General features: G+C 39.3%; 1 protein-coding gene across 1 annotated transcript in view; it reads right to left on the reverse strand.

Moving 5' to 3' along the window:
* HEMGN (hemogen) overlaps positions 1 to 11,870 on the reverse strand; it is a 38,367-nt gene extending 26,497 nt beyond the window's left edge. Inside the window, exon 1 of the mRNA XM_073591251.1 lies at positions 11,682 to 11,870. Coding sequence (XP_073447352.1) covers positions 11,682 to 11,775 — 94 coding nt within the window. The 5' untranslated portion in view covers positions 11,776 to 11,870. The remainder of the gene's footprint in view (positions 1 to 11,681) is intronic.
* Between the last annotated feature and the right edge of the window lie 10,789 nt (positions 11,871 to 22,659).

The raw sequence follows: 22,659 nt of genomic DNA on the forward strand, positions 1-22,659 counted from the left end.
ATAAACAGCTGAAATAGTACTACACTATTGGGATTCCTTTCTCCCCTATGTTCTGTATGATATATGGTACAGGATTGGAGGATTGCCATCACAGCCATCACAGCGGGGATCATTCAGCTTTTAAAGTGCTACACAGTGGCAGATACTGTGAATGCTCCATACCCCAAGAGGGGGAGAAAATTCCAGTGAGTGCAGCCACAATAAGAGCACGGATAAGACACGTATGGGGTGATCACCCTTGAAAAGTGGAAATTGCCATCACTAATAGTTCACCAGCACAGAAGCACCTTTTTGAATATTCACCAAACAGGACTATATAATTTTAGTTTATATTAATCTATTATAGACACCATTTTGATAAGTGGTTAAATAATCTTTTCACTAGCACATGAGCACTTTATAGTTATATATATGGGATTATATATATACAGGTCACATGGGACCTAACTGTTCCCTTTTTTTCTGAGATTTAGATTAGCATTATTATTATTATTATTAAAATTTAGTTTAATCTTATTATACTTTTACACTTTTAATCAAAACGCACCAATACATATCCATTATATCTGATTGACATATTTATGTTTATTAGAAATTAAGTGCACAAACACCACAGAACAGCGTCACATCTACTTCACTTTCTTCTCATTTCTGTACTCCACCTAGTGGTAGTAACTGGTAGAGGCAGCAGTTCTCTTAGACTAAGATATCGTTCTGCCAGTACTTATTATTTTGCGCGTAAACATTTATATTCTCTTCAATTGCAATGCTAGGCTAGCTCCTGAGGATGTCAATTTTTGATGATGAAACATGTTGAGCGGTACTTCTGGCTGATGTCACATCCAGAACAGGAAGTGAGTGGTGGCCATCTTGGATAACAACGACTTCCAAGTTTATTACAGGCTGGTGACAGTTTCTTTCGTTGTAAGTGTGGTGCTTGTCATTTTTTTTTAATAAACTTTAGACATGTGCTATTCGTTTAGATCCGAATTCGTTTTTTAACAAATTTAGGCAAATTCATTAATTCAGAAATATCCAAATTTCCGAATTTTCACATTTCCAAATTTTTTCAAATATTCGGAAATTCGAAAATTAGGAAATTTGGAAATTCAAAAATTCGAAAATACAAAATTCAGAAATGTGAAAATCCGAAATTTCGGAAATCCGAAAATTCAAAATTCGAAAATCCGAAATTTCAGGAATTCGAAATTCATAAAATCTGAAAAATTGGAAATTCGGAAATCCAAAAATAAGAATGAAAATCCGAAAATTCAAAAGAACAAAAAATCAGAAAATTAGAACGAAAATCCAAAAATTCTGAAATAATAACTAATAATAACTTAACTATTACTAACTATTAAATTATAGGTATTGGAATTTCCTTTTAAATTTGGCTGTTAGTGAATGTTACAAATTTATCCAAAGTTACGAATTAGCCGTAATAACAAATGCCGTATCAAAACGAATGGAACATAACAAATTAATAATAATAAATAATGTTAATAATAATAATAAAAACGTATTATTATTATTTATTATTTTGTTTCAGTAGTTTTTTGTTGAAAAGTTTTTAATCAAAATACAAATCACAAAGGGATTTGGAAACATAAACATAAATATAAAATAAAAAGACAAAAGTATGCAATGTATATGGACAGTACATTTTGTGGAAGTTATGTGGATATGCAGGGTTATACTCTGTACTTGACATGTAACTAGATAGCTTGCTAAAAGACATTTGTTATCTATCAATAGGGCTAGTAACTGCAGCCAATAGTGCTTTCGGAGCCATCTGTAGTGTCTCTGAGGGGCACCAGAGCCCTGCACCATGGGCCCCGTCCGCCCTCTATCCGGCACCGCCTCACATGGGCACATACTGCGCCACCAGATAAGAGCAGATGGGAATGACCCACAACCACAAAGCAGGTGTCCTGTAGTTGGTCATTTTGGCTGTTAACCCGTGTATTCAAAATGAGCTGTCCTAAAAGGGAATCTAGTAACATAACCATTTAACATATAATATATAGCATATAGTGGGATTTGATTTGGAACAAAGGAACATAATTTGACAATATTGTTTGTAATGTAGACAGTATAGCTCAAACTTTATTTACATTATACCAGTCTAACCAGGGTTTCCAGTTTGTTTTTAGTGATTAAGTGTTATTTTGGGATATAGCAAACATAATTTCATAAGATATATGTAAATTAGTGGTTCTTATTACTTCAGTAAAGGTTGGCACTCCCTTTTGTTTTCAATGTCTAGCGATTTCCAGTTGCACACTTAATAGTATATGGGATACTATTTTCCTCAGGGGAGGTGGGATTGATTCTATCCCTAGGGATAAAATGGCCATTCCTGGGTTATTGGGGACCTGTGCACCCATTATTTGAGTTATGATATTAAAAGTGGTTGACCAGAGGGGTTGTAATATTGGACATTTCCAGAATATGTGGAATAGTGATCCTCTATGACCGCATTGTCTCCAGCACAGTTGGGATGATTGCAGGTCAAACCCTGCTATTCTTGTGGGTGTTAAATACCATCTTAACAGTAGTTTTTGATGAAGTTCCCAGAGATTAACACTTTTAGTGGCTTTGTAGGTGGATGTCAATGCTGTCTTCCATTGTTCGGTGGAGTAAGAGGTCGTCAGATCAATTTCCCACGTCTTCATAGAGGGGGATTTAGTAAATATTGATTTTTGATTGTTATTGTTGTTGATGTTATAAAATAGGGAAATGCCCTTAATTGTAGTAGTAGGGTTTGTAAAATATAAAGCTGTCCTCCAGGGTAGTGTAATAGAGGGGTCAGGAATCGTTGCTAACAAGTGTAAAATCTGGAGAAAAGTAAACAGGTCATTATTGTTTAAACCATATTCTATTTGGAGTGTCCTAAAAGTTTTGAGCGAAGGGCCAATTTGGAGATCAGTAACATTTGAGATACCTTTGGACCACCAATGTTTAACATTTAAATTAGGTATTAAGAGTTGTAAGCTTGAAATAGGTAGGGGGATGGATTTTGAGGATGCATTATCTGTGGGAATTTTTAGGAGTATTTTCTAGGTCTGTAGTGCTGCTACCATAGTAGATGAGATGTCTATAGGAATGTGGGTCATAAAGCTACTTGCCAAGAGTAGATCAGATATTTTTTTGTTTGGGCTTTGATGGTTCTCTAGCTCGTACCATCTGGGTGTGTGGTTCTGAGCATACCACTGTCGTATTTGTGCTAAAATAGCTGCTTGGTAGTAGTCTTTTATGAGGACATGACCCATCCCTCCTATGTTCCTTTATTTAATCAGTTTTTGGAAGGCGCATTTAGCCTTTCTTCCCTGTCATAAAAATGTATTAATTAGTGACTGTGCTTTAGAGAAAAACGAGTTTGGGATTGGGACGGGGAGGGTTCGGAACATGTAAATAAATTGTGGCAATATATTCATTTTAAATGCTGCTAACCTTCCAGACCAGGTCAGTTCAGTCCTGGAGATAGTATTTAATTTAGGGTTGAGTTGATTTAGGAATGGGGTGTAGTTTGGATCAATCAATTGTTCAGCCTTTGCGGTGAGTGTTATGCTGAGGTATTATATTCCCTCTGTTTTATTTATTATTATTTCATTCCATTCCATTTGTTTAGATGCGGCATTCGTTATTACAGATAATTTGTAACTTCAGTTAAATTTGTATTCGTTACATTCACTAACAGCCAAATTTAAAAGTAAATTCCAATACCTATAATTTTATATTTAGTTATTATTAGTTAGTTAATATTTAGAATTTTTGGATTTTTGGATTTTCACTCCTTTCTTATTTTCAGATTTAGAATTTTCGAATTTGCAAAATGTTAGAATTTTCGAATACCGGATTTTTGACTTTACGAATTCAGACTTTTCGAATTTCCGAATTCACGAATTTTCAAATTTACGAATTCTGAATTTTTGAATTTGCGAATTTACGAATTTACAAATTACAAATTTACAAATTTACAAATTTATGAATTCCAAATTTTAGAATTTAGGAATTTACGATTTTTCGAATATACGAATTTACGAATTCCAAATTTTTGAATTTACGAATTTTTCAAATTTTCAAATTTCCGAAAAAAACAAAAAATGAATGTAACGAAAACTAAAACAAACAAATTTTTCGGCAGTGCACATGTCTAATAAACATACTTTCAATATTCAGGGCTCCTCTCCTTTATATTATCTATGTGGAGAACAACTGCTTTAAGATGAAAATTATGGGGCAAAGCTGTATACTTATCATAGAGCTGAAGGAAGATTTGTGGAAGAACTGACACCAATATATCCCTGGTCTTATACACACACGCCTTTTTGACTCACTTGCGAAAAACAAGTGGTCAGCTCTATCCGGCGAGTGTGGTGTGAATCTATGTTAGCTGGGAGAACATTCCTTTGTTAAAGCACTTTTTATTTTTCTTTGAAACACTATAGTGTGTCTTGTTTTGTCATTAGATTGATCACAACTACACGGACACTTGTTTGTGGCCTCTATGGTGGGGGATATACTAAAACTGTTGCACACAGAATCTGGTGCAGTTGTGCAAAGTATTCAATCAGCTGCCAGGATTTATTGCCAAAGCTTAAAGTAGTTGTAAAGTCAGAAGGTTTTTTTATTTTAATGCATTCTCCTCTCCTCATTGGCTGAGACAGCAGCGCGGCACTATTGGCTCCCGCTGCTCTCAATCAAAGTTAGTCAGCCAATTAAGAGAGAAAGGCAGCCGGGTCACGGCTTTGTGTCTGAATGGATACAGGGAGCTGTGACTCGGCTCGGGTGCCCCCATAGCAAGCTGCTTGCTGTGGGGGCACTCAACAGGAGGGAGGGGTCAGGAGTACCGAAGAGGGACCCGAGAAAAGAAGGATCTGGGCTGCTCTGTGCAAAACCACTGAGACAGAGCAGGTAAGTATAACATGTTTGAATGAAAGTCTTATTCATCAATAAAGATGAATGGAGGCTGCCATGGTTGGTTAAAAGTCCGCCAGGGAATGGCACAATGGTTGCATGCATTTCGAGACACAGCTTATCAGCTCTTGTGAATGGGCACTAAATAAATATTGCTGAGTAGAAACCCCTTTCTATCTCTTAAAACACCTTCTGCTGTGCACTGAAATGTTCTTGTATATCTACACTGTCCTACATCTTATCTACTGGGCTGCTCAATACAGCTAGCAATAACTGATAGGCCTATGCCTTATCTTCTTGGATACTGCATACATACAGTCTAGCAGCAAACATACTCATAGCAAGTTGTCATGGATCCTGTGCTACAGTGGAAGATGTAACAACAGATCAATGCATAACACAATTATCATAAGCCAAATACACGTTTAACTTTGAGACATTAACTTCCTGTTAATATTAACTTAGATGCAAGCATTTACCATTATTTTTTTGGTAAAACACTCTGGTCATACAAAAGGGGAGCACATACAGTATCTCTTAAAAGTGAGTACACCCCTCACATTTTTGTAAATATTTTATTATACCTTTTCACGTGACAACACTGAAGAAATGACACTTTGCTACAATGAAAAGTAGTGAGTGTACAGCTTGTATAACAGTGTAAATTTGCTGTCCCCTCAAAATAACCCAACACACAGCCATTAATGTCTAAACTGCTGTCAACAAAAGTGAGTACACCCCTAAGTGAAAATGTCCAAATTGGTCCAAACGTGTCAATATTTTGTGTGGCCACCATTATTTTCCAGCACTGCCTTAACCCTTTTGGGCATGGAGTTCACCAGAGCTTCACAGGTTGCCACTGGAGTCCTCTTCCACTCCTCCATGATGACATCACGGAACTGGTGTATTTTAGAGACCTTGCTCTCCTCCACCTTTCATTTGAGGATGCCCCACAGATGCTCAATAAGGTTTAGGTGTGGATACATGCTTGGCCAGACCATCACCTTTACCCTTAACTTCTTTAACAAGGCAGTGATTGACTTGGAGGTGTGTTTGGGATCGTTATCATGTTGGAATACTGCCCTGCGGCCCGGTTTCCAAAGGGAGGGGATTATGCTCTGCTTCAGTATGTCACACTACATGTTGGCATTCATGGTTCCCTCAAGGAAATGTAGCTCCCCAGTACCAGCAGCACTCATGCAGCCCCAGACCCACCACCATGCTTGACTGTAGGCAAGACACACTTGTCTTTGTATTCCTCACCTGGTTGCCGCCCCACACGCCTGACACCATCTGAACCAAATACATTTATCTTGGTCTCATCAGACCACAGGACATGGCTCCAGTAATCCATGTCCTTAGTCTGCTTGTCTTCAACAAAGTGTTTGTGCATCATCTTTAGAAGTGGCTTCCTTCTGGGACGACAGCCATGCAGACCAATTTGATGCAGTGTGTGGCGTATGGTCTGAGCACTGACAGGCTGACCCCCCACCCCTTCAACCTCTGCAGCAATGCTGGCAGCACTCATACGTCTATTTCCCTAGACAACCTCTGGATATAACGCTGAGCACGTGCACTCAGCTTCTTTGGTTGACCATGGCTGGGTCTGTTCTGAGTGTAACCTGTCCTGTTAAACCGCTGTATGGTCTTGGTCATCATGCTGCAGCTCAGTTTCAGGGTCTTGGCAATCTTTTTATAGCCTAGGCTTTATCGTTATGTAGAGCAAAAATTATTTTTTAAGATCTCCAGAGAGTTCTTTGCCATGAGGTGCCATGTTGAACCTCCAGTGACCAGTATGAGAGTGATAACACCAAATTTAACACACCTGCTCCCCATTCACACCTGAGATCTTGTAACACTAACAAGTCACATGACACTGGGGAGGAAAAATGGCTAATTGGGTCCAATTTGGACATTTTCACTTAAGGTGTACTCACTTTTGTTGCCAGTGGTTTAGATATTAATGGCTGTGTGTTGAGTTATTTTGAGGGGACAGCAAATTTACCCTGTTATACAAGCTGTCCACTCATTACTTTACATTGTAGCAAAGTGTCATTTCTTCAGTGTTGTCACATGAAAAGATATAATAAAATATTTACAAAAATGTGAGGGGTGTTCTCACTTTTGTGAGATACTGTATATTTAAATGGTCAAATTTCACATTCACTCTAGATTCAGCCTGCATTCACTTACAAATTGTAAGCTAAAGAAAAAGTTACCCAAACCACACTCTACCTCACTCATTACCCTCTTATGCCCCGTACACACGGTCGGATTTTCCGATGGAAAATGTCCGATCGGAGCATGTTGTCGGAAATTCCGACCGTGTGTGGGCTCCATCGGACATTTTCCATCGGATTTTCCGACACACAAAGTTGGAGAGCAGGAGATAAAATTTTCCGACAACAAAATCCGTTGTCGGAAATTCCGATCGTGTGTACACAAATCCGACGGACAAAGTGCCACGCATGCTCAGAATAAATAAAGAGATGAAAGCTATTGGCCACTGCCCCGTTTGTAGTCCCGACGTACATGTTTTACGTCACCGCGTTTAGAACGATCAGATTTTCCGACAACTTTGTGTGACCGTGTGTATGCAAGACAAGTTTGAGCCAACATCCGTCGGAAAAAATCCTAGGATTTTGTTGTCGGAATGTCCGAACAAAGTCCGACCGTGTGTACGGGGCATTAGAGGTTAAACAGCCACACACCAGATCCCCTTTGAGACATACATATCCATTACTACATATACTTCATCCATTCAGTGTGCCACAGTTTCCGGACATAAAAGTTCATTGTCAAAAATACCCATAAAAACAATAGTGCTCAATACCCGAAGTCCAGCCACAAAAGCTTTATTGCTAATCATCAAAGATAATATTCAAGGAACTTCTTTGAAAGAACAAATAGAGCTGAAATTCAACATGTGCCGCGGCACACTGTTGTCACCTTACCGTATTATTCAATAACAATCTATCATCTAAAAAAAATTAATCAAAGTATTTACCCCCTGCCAAAGATTTGCCAAAATTTGGAATTTTCAACCCCTAGACCTGCTAACATTAGCCACTGTGTACTGGCAATTCCCTGTTTTTTCACTTGTCCAGGTCCACATTTGCCTTACAGTTGACAAATATTTTGCACTTCACCAATTCCTTGTGCTTCCACAGACATTTGCACTTTACAACAACGCTGCTAGTGAATGCATATTAATCTTAGATTGTGAATGTCATAGGATTTTACTAACTCCTAAGTGGTCTTTGCAAGTAATGCAGCCATTTTATTGGTGGATGGGTTAGACCAGGAATAACAAGAACAGTAATGCCGCGTACACACGGGCGGACTTTTCGACCGGAGTGGTCTGACAGACTTTCCAGCGGACTTTTGACGGACTTTTGACGAACTTCCGAATAACTTTTTAATGAACGGACTTGCCTACACACGATCACACCAAAGTCCGATGGATTCGTACGTGATGACATACACCAGACTAAAATAAGGAAGTTGATAACCAGTAGCCAATAGCTGCCCTAGCGTCGTTTTTTGTCCGTCGGAATAGCATACAGACGAGCGGATTTCTGGGTTCGGCGGAGTTACGACGTAAAGATTTGAAGCCTGTTCCAAGTCTAAAGTCCATCAGCTTTGCGACTGGAAAAGTCTGCTGAAGGTCCAGTGAAGCCCACACACGATCGGCTTCTCTGCCGGATTTGGTCCGTTGGCGTCCATCAGACCAGTCCGGTCGAAAAGTTTGACCGTGTGTACACCCCATTAGGGTAACCCTTGATGCCAGCCACAGTAGAATATTTCCAGCACATCAAACAACTTGTCTGAGATTATATAAGCATTCTTGCTGCTACAGAGATACTGTACGTTACACCCTACAAATCAAAGCGTCAGGTGGATGCTGTCTATCCATTACAAGCTGGTCATCTGCATACAGGACTATAGACTTTGCTGGATTGCTCCTGATCATGTAGGCTGTAGATAACAAATTTGCTATTAGCTGTTAAACATGTTTTTCCATTGGACTCTTATAAGTGTAATATAATGTTTTTATATTATTACCGAGTTTATGCATTTAATGCACTAGTTTTGTATGCATTACATGCTGGTTCTTCTCATCAGTTGTACAGTGGTTTGCAAAAAATGTTTCTGTGCCCAAAGCCTAACGATCAGCCTTTTTAAACTCCCGCTCACTTACGTGTTCCGTTTTACTATATGCCAAACATATCTCCTGAGACTTCAAGAGTTCTATCGTCCTGACACCTAGTGCTAGGATATTGAAGTCCAGCAGATGGGGCCAGCAAGAGGGCCAAGATTGGAACTTGCAAGCAACTGCCCAGCTGAATAAGTGCAGGAATGTTAAGGTAATTTACATATTATAATAACCTGCTTCATAGTGAGTGATTCTAGAAATTCACTGAATGTTAGTATGTCCTGCTATTAAATGAACCTATAAACTTTTATTGTCATACTAGGTCATAAGAGGCATTGTTAGCACCAAAACCCTTGAAAGGACATTAGGTCTGGTTCTACATTTTCATTCAGTGCTATATAATTTTACTTGCTTAATTTTAGTCGCCGGCGACAGACATGTCCAGCTGAAGCTCCACATCTCTCGGGACTCCTCAGCTGATAAAGACACCCGCAAGGCATGGTAAACTGAAAATAATCTTACCATAAGCCCCCTTAGTGACCCTGGGATAAATAAAATGGTCTTTGGTGCCGCCAAGGTAAAAATAAACGAAAGAGTGCCAAGGATACACAGTCTAGAGGCTCCTGTAAAATGGCACAGCCTCCTTCCTCACACACAGGCACATCTCTTGCTGCTAAGCAGCTGCAGTTACCTCAGGATGCCTATAATGACTTTGAAAATACAGCACCACCTCACAAGAAAAGCAAACACATTCCCTACATCCAAATATTTTGAGACAAATAGAAAAAATGTTACAGAAAGCCTTAAAGCAGACCTCAGACTATATAACTGAAAGTCTCACAAAAGAAATCTGTGAGTTAGGCCAGCGCACTTCTGACCTAGAAATCAGAGTGGATGACATGGAAATGAATGTACTGTCCAATGATAATGAATTAGAGAATCTTAAGGAAGAAAATCTTATTCTGCAAACACGCTTAGTGGACTCTGAAAATCGAGCACGCCGATCAAATCTTCGTATACGAGGAATACATGAGACTATTGTTGACCTTCATTTTACTATGACCGCACTTTTCCAAGAACTACTACCGCCAATCCCGGTCGATCGTTTAGAGATAGATAGGATTCACCGAGCTTTAACACCACGCAAGCCAGAAGGTCCCCCTTGTGATATTATTGCAAAATTCCACTTCTATCGCACCAAAGAACAACTATTGGCTGCAGCTAGAGGAAAAGATTCCCTCATCTTTCAAGACCATCCTTATCAGCTTTTTGCTGACCTTTCCCCAATTACTGTGGCTAAACAACGTGCACTGAAACCCTTACTTCATAATCTACAGCAACGCCAGATCCCTTATCAATGGGGATTCCCATTTTCTATCTGCTTTACCTATCAAGGTGTCAAACATTCCTGTAGATCCTCAGATGAACTGCAAAACTGGTGTATTTGGCCGGCATAATCAACAGCTTTAAGAAATAATGAATTTGACTGGTTGCTTTAAACCACTGCCCCACTTTTCATTTTACCAGACCTGTAAACTAACCCCTATTTCATATACTGCATGTATATAGCGCTGACTTTTTAGAACGCAAAATACAGTGTATGTAGAATTCCTGAAGACAATTAACCTACAAATATATATTTTAGGACTACTGAAGGTGACCCACAAACATGGATAACATACAAGCTTTATGCAGATAGCATCCTCAGTTGGATTCAAACCCCTGACCCAGAACTGCAAGACGTGTTTGTCCTTCATTGGCCGCATCTTCCATTAATATGTTAACAAAAACTATGGGTACTAAGGACTTTTACATTTTTTAAGGCTTCTCATGTGTTAATATTTTTTGCTCTCATTGAAGATTAGGGAAACTTTTGCTATCGTTTTAACTTGCTGGAAAAAAGATAAAGCTAATTTCGAAATAATTTATCTTAAATATTAAGAAACCTATATAAATGTTCAAGTGCAGTAAGTGGAAAGTCAACTTTGTATATTTGTATATTTGCCTTGCCATGAGATAATAAAGGAGGCTACTGTTAAGGAATTGTCCTTTTAAGAATGCCAACTTCTTGACTGTCATGCTAATGCTTTGGCCTCAATTCTTTTTGAGTTGCTGACATGAAAAAAAAAAATAGGGATAGGGAATTTTGACATTTATGTACAGCATGCATGTCAGAATCACTTAAATTTTACTTGAATAAAAAAATTCAGATTACAATCTGTGAAGGTGATTGTGATTTTAAATATTTTAGAAACAAAAAATATATATATATTTTTTTAAGAAAGATAACAAATATTTGAAATATTTATAAGCCAGCATGCCTGCTTGAGAATTGATAATGTATTAACATGACAGGTATACATTTCTATTTATATTATTAACCCAGTGCTAGAGTTTTCTAATAAGCATTTTTTAAGTCAAATTGCACCCTAGTCCCTTATTCACACACAGTATATCAGTTTCACATGATACATACATAACTGCAGTGTAAGTCTGTTTACAGTACAGAAGAATGTCCTATGTTAAAGATCATTCTCTAATATGTATGAGTAGCTTAGCATATGTTCTTTCATTTACAATGACATAAAAAGTTTTGTTGTCTTACCTGGAGCTTCTTTCTCCTCTTCATGGTGCTGACTTGCTGGAGCAGGGTGTTCTGCTTCTTCCAAAGAGTAATGGTCTATTTTAAAACCATCCATTTTTATTGACGCTTCTGTTTCGTTCTATTGCTTCAACTGCTAAGCACAGTCATTTCAAAATAAGCTTAATTTTGAATAAGGAGTGTCTGAAAAAACTTTTCTTCCCGCCCAAATGTCTTATCAACCCTGACCATTACAGAATGCTAATAAAGATTTCTTATCACAGGCTAAATAGGTTTGTGTGTCTCACAACTTGGAGAGGTTTTTGGGCATTAGGACAGAAACTCAGCTTGCTGACAAATTTTGCCAACAGCATATAATGTTTGCTTATTTAATTGTAAAACGTTTGTAACTTTATTAAAACTCATATTTTTTAAATTGAGAAAAATGCATTATTTATAACCATAGATTTTTACCTCCTGGCTGAACAGCTCTGAAGCAAAATCTATTTTGGTAACTTTTTAAGATATCCTTTAATTGTTAATTTAGGACAATGCTTATTTTCCCATTGGCTAGATTGATTTAAAAATTCAACTGGTAAATGTAAAGGGCCTTCCCAAAACACATCTAAGTTATAGTAGGAATCTCTTGGGCTGGACTGCCTAAAGGCTTTTAATGTCTCTTACATTACCAAAATCATCTTAAAAAAATAAACAAACAGTACTGTATACAATGCAGGTAATATACTTATCTTCACCTCAGCTTCACTGTCAGCTTTTCTCCTGCAGGGTTAAAGCCGGGTACACACGGGTCGAATGTCGGGAGACATTTGCCGGTTCAAAAAGAAACCCCCGACATTTGGCCTGTGTCTATGTCGGTCTGTCCGACAGAAGCCGGCCATTTGGTGCTATTTTTTTTTTTTGTTCAACCCAGCGGGCTTTCCTCTTCTGTTCTATTGTGTTATGAGAGCTGTGATCGGGAGCTGATCGGCAGACCTTTTTCGGTCATGCCCCTTCGACAGAGGCCAGCTGAACGATGCCTTCTGTTGGGCCAGCTGTAGTAACATGGGCCGAATGTCAGCCGGTTTCTATTAAACTAACCGATGCCGCTCATCATTCGGCCCATGAGTACTAGACTTTAGACTTGCCAATCTTTATCAGCTGGCAATTTCTATTATTATACTTTATCTCAATATGCATTATCTAATACTGTAAATTATATTTGTAACATACTGTGGTACTTATCAAGTAGCTTCATAGAAGGGTGTGCACAGTCTTGATGTTAGTTAGTCTAGTGCTAGTTTAGAGCCATGTTATTTCTGTGTCCTCCCTCCAGATGTCAACCCACTCCTAACCAGACGCTAACATGTTAAAAGGTTGTACACTACGGGAATATTGTCCCCAGGTGTTCACATATAATGTTACAGTATATGAGTTGAGATTAGACAGATATTACTGTTGTCTTTGTATTCCATCCTTGACGTATACACGTAACACCAAGATAAACCTTTCTCAACAAAAGTTCTGTGAAACACTAGGGTTCCTTCAGATGTTGCCAGGGGTTCCTTGTACAGTGGCAGATTGATCTACTGCCTGAAGGTTCCTGCATAGTTCTGATACCAACATTACTCAGCAGAGCAATTGGCATGGGACCAGTGAAACCTCTCCACTTGTAACCACAGGCATTCTTCCAACTGCCCACGTACAAATCATTAGTAAGACCTCATCCTGGAATTTGCAGTTCAGTTTTGGGCACCAGTTCTCAAAAGGGATATCGTGTAACTGGAGAAGGTGCAGAGAAGGGCAACCAAACTGAAAAGAGGCATTGAGGAGCTCAGCTATGATGAACGATTAGAGGAACTGAATTTATTCTCTCTTGAGAAGAGGAGATTAAGGGGGGGGTATGATCAACATGTACAAATACATAAGGGGTCCATATGGTGAATTTGGTGTTGAGGTATTCACTTTAAGGTCATCACAGAGGACAAGGGGGCACTTTTTATGTCTGAAGGAAAAGAGATTTCATCTCCAAATACAGAAAGGTTTCTTCACAGTTATGCCCCGTACACACGGTGGGATTTTCCGATGGAAAATGTCCGATCGGAGCGTGTTGTCGGAAATTCCGACCGTGTGTGGGCTCCATCGGACATTTTCCATCGGATTTTCCGACACACAAAGTTGGAGAGCAGGAGATAAAATTTTCCGACAACAAAATCCGTTGTCGGAAATTCTGATCGTGTGTACACAAATCCGACGGACAAAGTGCCACGCATGCTCAGAATAAATAAAGAGATGAAAGCTATTGGCCACTGCCCCGTTTATAGTCCCGACGTACGTGTTTTACGTCACCGCGTTTAGAACGATCGGATTTTCCGACAACTTTGTGCGACCGTGTGTAGACAAAACAAGTTTGAGCCAACATCCGTCGGAAAAAATCCTAGGATTTTGTTGTCGGAATGTCCGAACAAAGTCCGACCGTGTGTACGCCCTATTAGAGCTGTGAAAATGTGGAATAGACTCCCTCAAGAGGTGATTCTGGCCAGCTCAGTAGATTGCTTTAAAAAAGGCCTGGATTCTTTCCTAAATGTACATAATATAACTGGGTACTAATATTTATAGGTAAAGTTGATCCAGAGAATATCCGATTGCCTCTTGGGGGACCAGGAAGAATTTTTTTCCTCTGCCGTAGCAAATTGGATCATGCTTTGCTGCGGTTTTTCGCCTTTCTCTGGATCAACTGTGGGATTGTATGATTTTTAAAAAAAAAAATTTTATTGGTTGAATTAGATGGACTTGTGTCTTTTTTCAAACTGACTAACTATGTACTGTAATGGGGTATTTTTTTCTGCTGACCATTAGGCCTTACCAAATTCTTTGTTATTTTATTTATTATGTCTACATCTTTCTGATCATGTTAAGGTACAATGAACTACAGGCTGAATAATCTTAGCAGGGGTTCCCTAAGGCCTCAAAGCAATTTCATGGGTTCCTCATGGTAAAAAGACAGGTCTAGAACAACATTTCTCAACTAAAGGTTCCTCAGACTCAATAAGTGAGCCAAACTGAGTGGAACAAAATCTTTAAGAATGCAGTATTAAGCATAATGAGAACAATTTAGGCAATTAACATTATAGCAATAATTGCAACTTGTCATATATTACCAAAGAGAGGGGAGCCAGAAAACATTTTATAATGTATTTAAAATTATATTTTCTGTCAGGACGTGTGGTTTGTATAAAATGGAGAATAGTTGGGGCCCTTACTCTGTTTAGATCAGGGTTTCCCAACCAGTGTTCCTCCAGAGGTTGCCAGGGATTTCATAAGCAATGAGGATTTTCTGTCTCTCAGAAAAGTTCCCACTAACACCATTTTTGTTTAGCTATCTGCAAGGGGTAATTCTTCCCAATGACCAAAATTGTAAGGAGAATTCTTCACATTGACCATCACACTAACATATTATGAGTTGTAGCTATTGTAACTTTTAGCAGGGGATCCTTGAGACTAGAACATTATTTCCAGGGTTCCTCTGTGTTGAAAAGATTGAGAAAGCTGGCATAAACTGACTGAGGGCTAAAAAGAAAAGGAGTAAGAGGTACACATATCACCCAAAAAACATCAGTTTGATACGCTTCCTCTAGAAGTTGTTAGAAGCCTCTTGAACAGTTATCATTAGTGGATTGGTTAACCACTTGATGGTGCCTATATACTGTAGCTCCAGTACTGTCACTGTGACCAGTGAAGCATCTTCCTATTGGTAACCACTGACACAAATTTTTTGCTGCCTCTAATTTTAGCTGTCTGTAAGAGGGGCAACCATTCTAGTGACCTTCAATGTAACAGGGCATTCTTCTTATTGGTGTAAGAGGAATTCTTCCCACAGACCACCAATGTAATGGGATTAAAATTTTTCATGTCTGAGGCTCTGACTATTATAATGCCCAGGGTGATCTAACCTACTTCCTGTGAGCATATGGCATTAAGGCTCTGCCTCACACCCTGGACTAACAAGAAAACACAGCAGAGAGCAGCATTAAGGATCTTCCCATCAGAGGAAGAAGAGTATGAAGAGAGTTTTAGAAGGGGGTGCTGGTGAGCACAGAATAGGGCATTCGTTTTTTAATTATTACGCAACAAATTTTGATGAATAGAGCAGGGGTGTTAAAATGTTTAAAAGTGATCTGGTGTGTGTGTCAATTACTCTAGGTAGCATGAGTTGTACATATAATAACTTTAAATGGGGGTTCCTTGATTCCTAAAAATTATTTTTAAATTGTGACAAAAAGATTGACAATATTTGATCTACATGTTGGCTCTGACTGCACAGTAGCAGGGATCCCTAAAGAGTTTAATAGAAATCTATCCAAATAAACTGGGCACACAATCTACTACTGTATGCTACAGAACTATGCCCAGGTACAAACATCTAAATGTCAAGGTATTATTTCAAAACCACTTCACTTGTGGTACATAAATAACAAATTATAAAACATAATAAACACTAACAATGGATTGCTACATATAGCACTGCTGTGATAGCTAAAAAGCATAATTACACAGAATACAGTTTCAACCACTTCTTCATGACTCTAACTTACTCATACTTTATTAACACCTCTTTGTAGTTGGGAAATAGGCTCCTGAAATTGAAATCCAATATGTCTTGTTCTTGTACACCAAGCAGCGGGGCAAAAAGCTCTATAACCCCTAACATATGTGCTGGGTGATATCAGATGGTCATTTCATCAAGCTTATTATAATAATAATAATAATACGGGATTTATATAGCGCCAACAGTTTACGCAGCGCTTTACAATATAAAAGGGAGACAATACAGTTATAATACAATAAAATACAAGAGGATCAAGAGGGCCCTGCTCAGAAGAGCTTACAATCTAATAGGGTAGGGCAGGTGATACAAAAGGTTGTAACTGTGGGGAATGAGCTGTTGGAAGTGGTAGGAGATTAGTTGGAGACGTGATAGGCTTTCCTGAAGAGATGAGTTTTCAGGGATCGCCTGAAGGTAGCAAGAGTAGGGGATAGCCGGATAGATGGAGGCAGTGAGTTCCAGAGGATGGGAGAGGCTCTGGAGAAATCCTGGAGACGAGCATGGGAGGAGGAGATGAGAGAGCTTGAGAGCAGGAGGTCTTGAGAAGAGCGGAGAGGATGATTTGGGTGATATTTGGAGACAAGATTAGTGATGTAGCTCGGGGCAGAGTTGTGAATGGCTTTGTATGTTGTGATTAGTATTTTGAATTTAATTCGCTGGGTGATTGGGAGCCAGTGTAGGGATTGGAGGAGAGGGTTGGCAGACACTGAGCGGTTGGTAAGGTGGATAAGTCTGGCAGCAGCATTCATGATAGACTGAAGAGGGGATAGCCTATGGAGAGGTAGGCCAATGAGAAAGTTGCAATAGTCAAGGCGAGAGATAACAAGGGAGTGAATGAGGAGCTTGGTGGTTTCATGTGTTAAAAAGGGGCAAATTTTAGAGATGTTACGGAGGTGAATTTTTCTACAAACTTTTGACAACGATTGGATCTTAGGCTGAAATGACAAGTCAGAGTCTAGGATTACATCTAGTACCTTGGCGTGAGGGGAGGGACTGATGGTTGCATTGTTGATTTTGATGGAAAAGTCATGGAGGGGGGCACAGGCGGGATTAATAATACAGTTTTAGAGAGATTTAGTTTAAGAAAGTGGTGCGACATCCATGCTGATATGTCAGTTAGTAAGTTAGTAATGCGAGAGGAGACTGAAGGAGTGAGGTGAGGAGTAGACAGATAGATTTGGGTTGTCAGTTTAGGGAAAGGATAGTGTTAGACTAGCAGATTTAGATGGACTTGACTAAGCAAATGAAGCTGAACTCCAACTAACAGTTTATAAGGAGTTACAGCAATAGTTTTTTTTCCTTTTGGGATAAAGGTTTTTACAGAAATTAATAAAAGCTGATTATTGTAAACACCCCATAAGTGTTAAATGGTTTGTCTCAAATTTCTAACTGTTACTTTGTCTAGACAGCTTGGTCCGTTAAGGTAAATTGAAAAACAACAAACTTACTGGCTGGATAACCAAGTGAAAACAGTGGAAAAAACCCTAGAAAAAGAAAGAAAGAAAGTAGAAAAGAAAATGAATGCAGCCAGCACATCTAAGAATTGCTGAGCTGCAATTTAATATATTTTTGTTTTTGGGTTTAATACCACTTTAATTATTTGTTTGAAGGTCTTGATGGTTAAGAGCACCAAAAAGAGTGTGGAAAGAATTCCAAGAAAATGGAAAAGCTTGTGAGATGCCCAAATAACAGAGTGTGAAAGGACATTAGAGGAATGAGACTTTGAGAGCACGTGTCACATGACGTGTTTAAATCAATGATTCCGTATGAGACCTGTCTTAACTGGTCCAACTTGTGTCAGTCTGACTTTGGAAAGATTCCTGCACTACTTTGGTCTGACTTGGGTATGATTTCAGTCTATTGAAAATCATTCAAGTGATATCCAAGTTGGATCAGCATCTTAACTGATCCGACTTGTGACATGCAACTTGTGTTCAGAGGCAATGCTAGCACTGCAAAATGTATTAAAAAACCTCAAATCCATACCAGACCCAAGTTGCATTCATCTCAAGTCTGATCCTGTTCATTAAAGTCTGACCGATGTTGCAGGGCAAAGTGGAACCAGCAGTTGTGGGACTTTCATGTCGGAGCAGTGTGAACCTAAACTGAATTATTTGTGTAATTGGCAATCAGCGAAGCAAGTGACAGAGAAAAGCAACATCTGAAGAAAAAGAAGAGAGATCCATGATTAATGTAGCAAACAGTTGTTAGGTGTCAAAGGCTAAAAACAAATCTAGAAAAATGAGTTTAAATAAGCGGCCTTTAGATTTCCCAATCAGTACCTTACTGATAACCTTAATGAAGGCAGTTTTAGAGGAGAACCCACACTGAGGGTTAAGAAACAGGGAATTAGAGGGGATATTGCAATGTCCACTCTTATGCCGCGTACACACGGTCGGACTTTTCGATCGGACTGGTCCGATGGACGTCAACGGACCAAAGCCGGCAGACAATCCAATCGTGTGTGGGCTTCACCGGACCTTCAGCGGACTTATCCAGTTGCAAATCTGACGGACTTTAGATTTGGAACTTGCTTCAAATCTTTATGTCATAACTCAGCCGGACCCAGAAATCCGCTCGTCTGTATGCTAGTCCGACGGACAAAAACCGACGCTAGGGCAGCTATTGGCTACTGGCTATAAACTTCCTTATTTTAGTCCGGTGTACGTCATCACGTACGAATCCATCGGACTTTGGTGTGATCGTGTGTAGGCAAGTCCGTTCCCTAGAAAGTCTGTCGGAAGTCTGTCAAAGGTCCGTCGAAAGTACGCTGGAAAGTCTGTCAGACCAGTCCGGTCGAAAAGTCCGACCGTGTGTACGCGGCATTAGGCAGGATTTTTCTCTTTCTCCTTCTTTCTCTGTTTCCTTTCATCGCTCTTCTCTTTCTCTCTCTCTCTCTCTCTCTCTCTCTCTTTCAATACAATATACTGTATATACGCTCAATAGTTTGACCTGGCTGCATGAATACAACAGTTGTATTGTAGGAATTAAAAACACCAAGGGTAAAATGCCATAATACACATTCTGCTCATCCTCATCTTATTTTAACCGGCAAAATTCTGGCAGATTCTTTTTTTTTGAGCCTGAAGTAAAGACCTGCTGAAAAATGATAAACCTGTTGAATGACTGTGCTAAAATATAAGCAGACGACTCTGATAACAAGTTTACCATCCTTCATTGCCTCATAAGAGAACATTAATGCACAACGAGGGTAGCATTATCTGTCAGATAACTACAGTTGCCACAAGTTCAGATGTGAGAAATAAAATAGGTTATTGTTATTTTTGTACAGTGCTAGTTTTTAAATTATTTTTTGTTTCACATATGGCATTTTGAAGCTATGCTGGCTGCCATAGATACAATATGAAGCTTCAATCAGAATATTTGTAGGACACTGGGGTTTAATAAAGTCTGGAAAAGCAAGGTGCACACCTATCATAATAATATAAGTATCAAAATACTGCAGAAGACATAGGATACAACTGATTTCTTTTAACTGGTCCTTGGTGAATCTGTGCAGCGGTGACAGAGACTAAGGTACCCAAAATAATTTAGAAAATGAATTTCAAACATCAAAGTAACAAGTTGACATGTTTTTTTTCTTGTGTTAGACTGTCGCACCACTGTGCTCCCTTCCAGCTAACTCACTGGTAGGGATGAGCAAATCTGCCTGGATTTTATTTTTGTCCAATTTCATGAAACTTCAACCTCTTTGATATTAAATTCTTGTCTTTTGCAGGGCTAATAAACAAACTATTTTCAAAAAAGAGGCATAGTAAACAAGGCACTGCCATGAGGGACATACTATACCAATGCTAGAACTAAAAAAAAAATAGCAATCAGCGGGGAGAAGGCCATATCATGTGTTTATGAGAGCTACATTGAAGATACAAAAATCCTTTAAATTACAGGTTTGGGCAATGCTTTAAAGCTGTATGTGGCGTTACGGAACAGTATGATGTTCACAGAGAGCCTCGGAGACACTGTACTCTGGAAGTGTATATTTAGTTGTGAAATTATTATTATTATTATTATTATTATTATTATTATTTTTGCTTAGAATACATACAGCAGCACCCAATCTAAATAATTTCAGTTATTTACCTGCTAACTGAATTTACAGGAATCTTCCAGGACAGCTTAACATGAGGGATAGGCTCCTCCCACCAGGAAACACATAATCTACTTTTTTCATTAAAGGTCTCTGTACCCCCTCAGGTCCTTAGTATTGGAATATAACAGAAGGCCAAAAATCGAACATATGACAGAAGAGCAGCAAAATCCACATTAGTGACGAATAACAGCAAAATCCCCCCAAAAACTTACTAATCGGGAGGGAAATGCGCTGTCCTGGAAGATTCCTTGAAATTCAGATACCAGGTAAATAACTGTATTTCCCCAAGTCATTTTCCAGGACAGGTTAACAAGAAAGGATTAAATAGAAATGTGTACATTGGGGGGGGGGACTGCCGCGTGTAAGACCTTTCTTCCAAATGCCTGGTCCATATTGGAGGCTAGGTCTAACCGGTAGTGTATAGCAAAAGTATTGAAACTGGACCATGTTGCAGCTCTGCAGATCTGTCCAGGGGAGGCACCAGCTTTCTCTGCCCAGGAGGTCGCTGTCACTCTGGTTGAATGAGCTTTCAACCACATTGGGGGCTGTAAAGCAGCTGCTGTGTAAGCTTCTTAAATGGCTTATTTTAACCATCTTGCAATAGTGCCTTTAGATGCTCTTGAGTCTTTCTTAGAACCTCCGAACAAAACAAAAAAACTCTTGTCCTGAATGAAGTCAATCCTGCAAAGCCCCTGTTCCAAGGATGGCCGCATTCAGGTGGCCTCTGTACCCCACCAGACGGCCTGTATAAAAATAACAAACGGGCGATATGTATATACTGGCTGGAGGACACACTAAAATTGAGGACCCAAGGGGGTACAGAGACATTTATTGAAAAAAGTGGATCATGCATTTCATGGTGGAAGGAGACTATCTCATTGATTAAGTTGTCCTAGAAGATGACTTGGCTGGCAGCTAGTATTGATGCTTGCTTCTCTGCCAGATGAGACATGGCCTGGTAGGAGTGCTTAAAAATTGTGTGTAAACCCTCCTGTATGGTGAAGCATGGCTTGGAATCCATGGTACTTTGACAGAAAGTGCTGCACTATGAGGTCTAGTAATTGGACCAGGCAAGGCACATGTGTTAGGTTACTCTGATGAAAATTGGACAGCAGGTTTGTTAGCCGTTTCTTAACTTGGAAAAATGACAGTAGCTCATGTCTGGTGTGGCACCTTTCTCCCAGACATTTAAGCTGCAGCAATTCATGTCAGGCTTAAAGAAGGTCAATAGCAAGACAAATTCAAATATTTTATCCCTCCCACCCATAAAAAATATATGCTGTATATATAAACCCTAAAAGAAAAGCCTACTTTTTTACACAAGCAAATAATAGAAAAATGTTCACCTAATAAATCATAAAAGAAAAGAAATGGCTGCAAAGTGGTGGTACAGAGGTTAGCAAGGTTAGCCCAAACCCACGGGAAGCTGTCACATGATAGCAGGCTGAGGGCCCAATCATCCAAGGAATTCCCTGTTCCACTGTCGCACATAACAAAGAAGAAGGGATGCTGGTGACATCATTGACCCAATATGGCCACATCGCCATATTTGATCAATGACATTTTCAAATACAGTAAAATCTTGGATTGCAAGTAACTTGGTATGGTTATGCTTACTTAGGGTTGCCACCTCATCCCTTTAAACCCGAACACATATGAATTACACAGGTTCTGAGACTAATTTAGTGCAGATAAGGCACCAAGTGAGTGTAACATCTTCTGCTAGTAATATAGAGGATTTATAAATTTACCTAATAAAATCTGTATAATATACACACAATTAGGGATGAGCCGAACACCCCCCGGTTCGGTTCGCACCAGAACCTGCAAACGGACCGAAAACTTGCACGAACGTTAGAACCCTATTGACGTCTATGGGACTCGAACGTTCAAAATCAAAAGTGCTCATTTTAAAGGCTAATTTGCATGGTATTGTCCTAAAAAGGGTTTGGGGACCCGGGTCCCACCCCAGGGGACATGTATGAATGCAAAAAAAGTGAAATATTTCTTTAAATATCGTACCTGGGGTGTGTCTATAGTATGCCTGTAAATTGGCGCATGTTTCCCGTGTTTAGAACAGTCCCTGCACAAAATGTCATTTTTAAAGGAAAAGATCTCATTTAAAACTGCTTGCGGGTTTAATGTAATGTCGGGTCCTGGCAATATGGATGAAAATCAGTGAGACAAACGGCATGGGTACCCCCCAGTCCATTACCAGTCCCTTTGGGTCTTGTATGGATATTAAGGGGAACCCAGCACCCAAATTAAAATAAGGAAAGGTGTGG

This window comes from Aquarana catesbeiana, linkage group LG01 (assembly GCF_042186555.1).
Source record: "Aquarana catesbeiana isolate 2022-GZ linkage group LG01, ASM4218655v1, whole genome shotgun sequence".
NCBI lineage: Eukaryota > Metazoa > Chordata > Amphibia > Anura > Ranidae > Aquarana > Aquarana catesbeiana.